General features: G+C 38.9%; 1 protein-coding gene across 1 annotated transcript; it reads right to left on the bottom strand.

Moving 5' to 3' along the window:
• Window positions 1-6,533: 6,533 nt before the first annotated feature.
• Window positions 6,534-7,316, bottom strand: LOC132785141 (uncharacterized). The gene has a single exon (XM_060791134.1). The coding sequence runs from the start codon at window positions 7,314-7,316 to the stop codon at window positions 6,534-6,536; it is 783 nt and encodes a 260-aa protein (XP_060647117.1).
• Between the last annotated feature and the right edge of the window lie 1,499 nt (window positions 7,317-8,815).

Below are 8,815 nucleotides of genomic sequence, written 5' to 3'. Positions count from 1 at the left end.
AGCGTTGTTTGGCCTTGCTCGATAGCGGAGCAAATAAAAGCGTGATCGGAGGAAACTTAGCAAAGTACATTCTTGAAAATAATATTAACTATCTTAAATCCAAAGGATTTGTTAAAACTGCTGATGGACAACCTCAAAAGGTCGCTGGTACCATTAATCTTCCAATCGAATATAATTCGACAAAGCAATCGTTTGAGTTCCTAATTGTTAGCGCCATCACGCAAGATGTTATTTGCGGAATTGACTTTTGGAATAAATTTGGAATTTCTGTTAGTTATGTTAATGCAGTAACTGAATCTGAAATTGAAAATGAAACGATACCCAAATTGTCTCTTACAGTAATGCAAAACGCAGATTACAAGCAGTTGTTGATTTTTTCCGTCATGCGAAAGGGACGGCTTAGGAAAAACAACACTTCTTGAACATTCTATAGACACAGGAGATAGTACTCCCATTAAACAAAGATACTATCCCATATCTCCAGCTAAAGAAAAGCGACTTTGTGCCGAGATTGACCGCATGTTACGTTTAGGAGTAATAGAAGAAGCTTCGAACTCTGCATGGTCCTCGCCTGTGGTTTTGATTGTTAAACCTGGCAAAGATCGTCTATGTCTTGATTCTCGAAAGCTAAACGCAGTGACGAAGAAGGACGCATATCCCATGCCTAGCTTAGAAGGTCTTCTAAGTCGATTGCCATCTGTTAAGTGCATTTCCAAAATCGATTTAAAAGATGCCTTTTGGCAAATTTCTCTAGACAAAGAAGCGCGACCAAAAACTGCTTTTACGGTACCAAATAGACCCTTGTATCAGTTTACTCGGATGCCATTTGGCTTGTGTAACTCACCTCATACAATGTGTCGTCTTATGGATCAAGTAATTCCCTATGACATGAAGGAACACGTATTCGTATACCTAGATGATCTATTGGTCATGTCCTCTAACTTTGAAGACCACTTACTGCATCTGACCGAAGTGGCAAATAGATTACGAAAAGCGGGACTAACAATAAATGTTACCAAAAGTCAGTTTGGAATACGAGAAGTAGATTACTTAGGCCATGTAGTAGGAGAAGGCACACTTCGAGTAAATCCAATGAAAGTGCAAGCCGTTTCCGAATTTCCGGTGCCACAGTCCAGACGCCAACTGAGACGATTCCTGGGCATGACTGGTTGGTACCAGCGTTTTATTCCCCAGTACTCAACGGTCATCTTTGAACTAACAGAGCTGCTAAAAGGAAAGAAATTTGAATGGAATGAAGAGGCCCAACATGCGTTCGAAGCAATAAAACATAGACTATGTGCTGCTCCGTTTTTGCGTCATCCCAACTATGAGTTGCCATTCATAGTGCAATGTGACGCTTCAACATATGGCATCGGCGCCGTATTAGCTCAACTTGATGCAGAAGGCAACGAACTACCCATTGCATATATGTCGAAAAAGTTGAACAAAGCACAACGAAATTATTCTACAACGGAATTAGAATGCTTGGCAGTTGTATTAGCCATTAAGCGATTCCGTATGTATATAGAAGGCCAATCATTCAAAGTTATAACCGATCATGCAAGTCTGAAATGGTTGATGAATCAAACAGACCTTCATGGCAGACTTGCTCGGTGGGCGTTAAAGCTACAAGGAATGGATTTTCAGATCGAACATCGAAAGGGCAGTCAAAATGTAGTCGCTGACACTCTTTCCAGAGCATTCGAAGAAAATGTAGATGTTGTTGAGCTCGAAATACTACCAGAGATAGATTTAAACTCGGATGCATTTCTCGAAAGTGATTATGTCGAGTTAAAAGAGAAGATGAGCAAATCCAATCTTCCGGATTTCAAAATCATAGACGGATATTTATATTACAGAGCAGTATTGCCTTCCGACGTCAGCGAAGATATTGGCGATGGCTGGAAACTGTACGTCCCTACATCTCTCAGAAATTCGGTGATAGTTTCAGCTCATTGTACCCCAACGTCAGCACATTGCGGCACAGCGAAGTGTCTAGAACGCATTCGTAGGCATTTTTATTGGCCACGAATGGTAGTGGAAGTGCGAGACTTTATTAGCAAATGCGAAATATGTCAAACCTCAAAATACCCGACACAAAATCTAAAGCCGCCAATGGGTATTCAAACAATTAGTGAGCGAGTATTTCAAAGACTCTACATAGATTTCATAGGTCCGTTTCCACGCTCAAAACTTGGTAATATTGGAATTTTTATCATCCTAGATCATCTTTCAAAATTCACATTTCTTATACCAGTTAAGAAATTTTCGACTTTAATAATCATTGATCACTTGCGCAACACTGTATTTAACTGTTTTGGCACACCAGAGTTCATAATCAGCGACAACGGCACTCAGTTTAAAAGCCGAGAATTCGCTGCATTTTTGTCTTCGTATGGTATCAAACACATGTTCACTGGAGCATATTCCCTCAAAGTAATGCAGCTGAAAGAGTCAATAGATCCATTAATGCGGCGTTAAGATCATTTATTCGTTCAGACCAGCGAGAATGGGATATATATGTTAGCAGTATCAATTGTGCTCTACGCAATAACATACATCAATCGATAGGCGCGTCACCGTACTATGTTGTATTTGGACAACATATGATGACGCATGGTAAAGACTACACAGTACTTAAAAATTTGAATCTCTTAAGTGAAGGAACTGCTCGACTCGATCGTGCTGACAAATTTTCTAAAATCCGTGCTGATATTCACAAATATCTGAAAAAGGCATATGAAAAGAATCAGAGATCGTATAACTTTCGTACTAAACAACGAACCTTTGAAGTTGGCCAGACAGTAATTAAGCGTAACTGGGCACTGAGCAATATGGCACACAATTTCAACGCTAAGCTTGCACCAGTCGGCCTTAAGGCACGAGTAAAACGAAAAATTGGACAGGCCTTATACCTATTAGAAAATTTAGAGGGCAAGGAAATTGGTCAATTTCATGCTAAAGACTTGTGGGAATTCAAAGAGTAACTACCTTCTTTCAGATTTTACGTCTTCGATTGAACTCTCGATTAAAATCTGCTGTTGTGAGGTAGTTGTCTAAATTAAAGTTGCAAATTAAAGTTGCAAAGTTGCAAATAAACATCTGATTGTCACAAATCAAAGCATCAGCTGATGCGCCAAAGCCTTAATTAAGTTGGCAACTCCACTTAGCATAGCTCAACTGTTGAGTCTATCGAACGGGGAGTAAGTATTGCATTGATCCACACAGAGATGCTTTGAGCACTCACTAAGGGCAGCCATCTTCACTTATGCACTTTTTTCACTGAGAACATTAATACATCAGACCAAAAATTTGCAAAGAAAAATTGCAAAAATAAATATAAAATAATACTGCAACCGAGAAAGGAATGCCAACACTTTTGGGCATTCGAGATTTTCTTTGTCCCAACTTGGATTGGCCGGCTCTTTTAGAGAATTTAGAATTGCTAAATTTTCTCTTTGCCACTGATTGGTAAGTAGTGTCAATCTGATTAGACCTTGCGGTAAAAATGTTATTTTATGCAGCTTATTGGTCATACCGCTGGCAATTGCACACGCTAGACCCTCCATAGAGTGTAATAGGTGTTGCACATTGCGGTCCTCGCCTTCCCCACCTGTTGAACAGGTGCCACTAGTGAAGCGCACGCGGATATTCACCCTAACCTGCAAGCCTAAGGGAGAATTGGTGAAGGCAGCGAACCTCGCTGCGAACAGCCAGCTAGAGTGGGAATAAGGCGATAATCTTGCGGCAGCAAATCTTCGCTGCAGATTATCAAACGGTATTCGATAGCGGCTCAGCGAAGGCGATACTAGAGACGTTCAAAGGAGCGTAGATCTTCCGGCGAGAGATCTACGGCTCCACAAAAAACACGCCGGCACCATCTGCATTGGATTGTTTTCGTTCGCAAAATGCACTAAGAGTGCCAACATGGTTTGCTAAATTGAATAATTAAATTGAATTTGTATTAGTACTTGTCAAAAATCGACTAACTCATTTTTTCGACTTTTTGTACAGCCAACATGGGGTTCATAGGGATTTGAAAGCCTGATAACCATAACCCTTTATCATCTTTAACAGCTAACATCAACAAGCATATATGCTACGACGGATTCATCAGTTATCAGGCCTGCTAACATCGATGGAAAGTGCGTAAGTACGGCATAGCCGTGTCTATATTATAGTTGATTGGGGTTGTGATTGTGAGGTTCTCAATTCCGTGTGTTCCGTGTTGGTTCTCTATCTTTCGTATTATTAAGTCATGAAGACAACCGTTTAAGTAAAACAAACTAACGTAACGATAAATAAAGGCTCAATAAATCAAGCACTATTGTTAACTAGAGATAATTTTTATAAACAAAATGAAGTATGTTTATTAAATTACTGTATATCATGGAGAAGAAAACAATAATGTGTTAAACTTTTAATTCTAATTGGGCACTGAATGTGCGAGCGTTTGAGATAATGCGAGATGAGTACTGTCCCTCTCCCCTAGTATTACACTCTGTCTACACTTTAATTTATGATGACTTACTACCCAGTCGAAGCCAAAGACCCACCCCAGCCCTGAACTGAGCCGGCAAGTTAGCTAGACAGAGTAGGCTTAGACGAGTAGAACCTCGTGGTGTTCGTCACAGATGATGTCGATACGTCCAATAAAAAAGTCGTATCTGCCATACCCAACCAACAAAATAAAAAGCTTTAGCCAGAGAAAAGTGTGAAAAATAAAAATGCTATGTATTATTTTGCCAACGATAGAACCTTTTTAACAATCGTGTGTTGTACAATTCATCATTTGATTAAATTGTAATTTAATTTGCAATCATTTTAAGTTTATCAAATAAAATAGAAAAAACTGAGCTCGGTTCACACGGGTCTATATTGAAATTTGATTTAAATTCGTCATCATTGTTGGAGCGACCTTTTAGAAGAATTAATCGATTATGAAATATTTATGACAGATCCAATGACACACAATGTTTGCAAATTGAGAAAACAATTTGCATTTTGTTTGCATAATTTGTAGTTATAAATATGTGAATGAATGTAAAAAAAAACAGTAATAATAATAATAATAAACAAACAAATAAACACTCAGAGGTATTATTGCGAGACAAAAAATAGGAAAGTGTGGGATAAACCATATGAATGGAATGAATAACAAATACTCAGACACACACACTCAACACTAAATACTTTGCGATTATTATGTGTGCGGATTTGTATGTAAAACTTTTGCTAATTGTGAACAAGATGAAAAAAAAAAAAAAATGATGCGCAAAAAAGAAATTCAAGCTGGATAAATAAATAAATGAAAATTGCAGCATTTATTCGTACTATATAGTAAATGTATTAGCATGCGGGTTAGGCAGTCTAAAAAGGATTTAATCTGCATTAAAAGCGTTGATTAATTAAATCCTTGAACAAAGCGCAGACATTATAAATGAATGGAATGTTCAAGGGGAATATGCTTTGGCCAACAATTCAAATTGACCCATTAAAAAGTAAAGTGAATTGCCCCCAAAAATGGTAAATGGTATGCGGGCAGATTTATAACTTCTGGTATCTGCGCAGATATAATTTATGCACTTCACATTACACAATAATTTATTAATGCACGATGGACCTGAAAAGCGGCCTTGTGGTTAAGACTGTGGAACGGAAGTAGACCGGCGGCAAAAGGAGCTGCTGACTGCATGATGAACCCGTCATCTGCTGCTGGCTGTTGGCTATGTAAAGCCAAGGACGGAAAACCGCAATACGAAAAAGCCATTTGCTGTTTGTTGTTTGTTTAGCCCGCGCCATTATGAGCACTTAAAACTGACTCCAACAACAACAACAGTAACGACAGACAGAAGAAGCACGTAACATTTTGGTTCATTCATGGCGGGCGCCCGTGTCTTGGCTGTTGTCAGACAACGACCACTGAAATTGTCACAGGGACTCGAGCAACAATTCTTCATTTCCGGTGCAGCTTAAGAGCCGTGCTTCCTTCTTCCCCCCTTTATGTGTTTTTTTTGTCCTGTACACAGCACCTGCGAAAGGGATGCGACCAGGGCAACGACAAGCATGTGCCTGCAACTTGGGAGTCTCCTCTTTCTCCCTCTCTTCGTTGCGATAAATACGCTGGCAAGCAGCTCGCTTTGCTGTGTGTGTGTGGCTACAACAAACGGAAGTTGTTCGTCTGCCCAGTCGGACCGGAGTCCGGGCCTTCCACGCCTTCCATACTCATACTTACTCACCACGCCTTCATACACACTGTATGGTTTTCATTTCCGGTTTCCGTTGCCGTTGAGTTACTTAAGCGGATTACAAAAACAACAGCAACAGAGATTGCTGCCAAAAAACGAATGAAACTCCTTTGCCATTGCCCCTGTCGAGGAGCACTTTGAATACTACTTTGATATAGAGATGTTTTATGTTTCGGACTAAATTTCATGCGCGATTAATTATGTGTAACAATGATCCATTAGTAAACCAACTCTTTAAACATTTGCTTCTCTATACACATTTATTTAAAGTTTCGAGCCCTTTTCTTAGGCCTGCACTTGGCAGTCGACACTGTTCCAGTTGGCGGCAGTGTTGATCAAAAACTGAGACAGCTCAGCCATGCTGACGTTTGCAAGCAAGTCGTTCACACTGGGAATCACATCAATGGCCAACAGCTCATCAACATACTTTTGAACCAGTTTGACGGCAAGATCAATTATCTGGCTCGACCAAGAGTTGGCATAATCGTTGGCAGCAATGTTCAACAACAAGTCCCAGTTGTCGATTTTCACATCGGCCAAATAGAATTGCAGATGGTATTCGCTAATGCGCAGTCCACTGGAGTTGGTGAGGCTCTGGCCAAAGGTGTATTCACCAACGAAACGCAGTTGCTGGAAACGCTCGTTGATCAGGCTGACGTCACGCACGGGGAAAGCAAAGCCGAGCAAGCTCATCATACCCTGGAGGGCATAGGAGCCCAAGATCTGGATCTCTGGGAACAGCACATCGAATTTGGCCTTTTGGGTAGTGGTGTTGAAGGATCCGCTCAGAATAATGAAGTCGTCGAGGCCCGAGATGCGAATGTTGCTCACGTTGCCTACAAGGTTGGTTTCTCCTCTGCTAAAGTTGAAGGCGGTGAAGTCGTTGGTCAGTGGGGACATGACTGGAATGTTGCCCGCAGCGTAGCCGCAGGGAATCATCTGCTTCCAGGCAGCCAGGAACTGGGAGATGGTAACGCCATAGTTGTCGCTGGTTGTTGAGTCCAGAGCCAGAGGTGAGGCACTGGCGATGGCCACCAGAAGGGCAAGCAGAAAAACTTTTCCAATCATGTTGATCGTTAAGTGGTAGAAAGAACTTTGTGAAGTTGCCCAAGAACGATTTCCCTTTTATAGCTAAATTTTTATCAATTGAAGGTGTCTTTGATTGATTATATTTCAATTCATTTTGGCGCAAAGTCGTATTGGCACAAGCTTACAATTAAATGAGTCAGAGGCATGCGGTCAATGTGGGAATTTGCAGACAAATGGGAAGAAGAATATGAACAACAATACTATTCGTCACATGTAAATAACTTTATCTTAAATATGTTTATAGGATTAATATATAACTTAGTAGTCATTACAGGTATACTCCAGAGTAATGTAAGCTATGAACTTCGTGGGTTTCATTACAAAATTTTCACTTTTCTAGGAATTAAGACTTTTATGTTAACGGGGAAAATTGTAAATTCCCTTGGGTGGTCATGTGGCTTCGCATATTTGAGTTCTCTTTGCACTCGTTTACATATTGTTGTTATTTTCCAGGAAATTATTTGGTCAGTGGCATTTTCACCAAACTTATTTTTTATTGACTTTCAGCTTTTCACCATTTCCAAGAACTTAATGAAAATCCTTTCCATAAAATGCAAATAAAACATGTGTATACTTTTATTATTTGCTAGAATATATTTTATATATAATATTACTAATTTCCAATTCTAATACTTTCATATTGATTGGGAAATTCTGGACAGTTTTGGACTATCATGGGTTAATATGTATTTTAGTCTTTATTTGATATTGTACTATGTTTATTTGTTGTTGTATTTTCGTAGAAATAACATTGTCGAATGTCGAATTTATGTTTGCTTTTGGTTTCTAGAAATAACCCTTTCCAAGTAATTACTACTAGCATTTAAATTGATCGCCGTTTAAACCTGTTGTGTTGTGTTTATCAAAAACAATGATATACATAAATAAGATTATTTCGACTAGTTTGTTTCTGCTGAGTACTACATCAAACATGCGACTGTAACAACTTATAAGTGTCAGCGGTCTTTAAATTAATTTTTTGATTGGTATGATAAAGATGTCTACAAATTACGTGGCGAGGTGCATTAATTCTTTCGGGTAATGAGAGATTACAAGTGAACTAGAGTCATCATTGCTTGAACTATAAATATGATAAAATATATATACATATGTACATATATTTAATTCTTTTCTCAATCAAAATTGTTAAGAAATATACTTGATATTTTGTATGTTAAGTGTAATCTTAAGTTTTAAAATTAATCTTTATTTTTTGAGAAATCAAGTATGAGAAAGATCGTCTATTTGAATGCCTGCTAATATTGATTGTGTCTACAATGCAGACAATACATACATAAATAGGCAAGCAGTGTAAATCTATCATAAATTACAAGCAGTGGAAATCTGCCTTAGATTGCACTGCTTGTACAAGCGTGAGTAATACGCATTAAGTATACGTACTGTTCGTATGCTTATTATGTTAACAAGCTAATTTACTAGAAACATCCTGAAATATCACAATTAGATATGGTCACTTT

The sequence above is a fragment of the Drosophila nasuta genome, chromosome 2R (assembly GCF_023558535.2).
Source record: "Drosophila nasuta strain 15112-1781.00 chromosome 2R, ASM2355853v1, whole genome shotgun sequence".
Classification (NCBI taxonomy): Eukaryota; Metazoa; Arthropoda; class Insecta; order Diptera; family Drosophilidae; genus Drosophila; species Drosophila nasuta.
Note: the sequence above shows the minus strand (reverse complement) of the source record. Positions and strands in the feature narration are given on the sequence as shown.

What these genes read in the sequence shown, in the direction of transcription:
- LOC132785141 (XM_060791134.1), bottom strand. Translation starts at nt 7,316, where the DNA reads ATGATTGGAAAAGTTTTTCTGCTTGCCCTTCTGGTGGCCATCGCCAGT.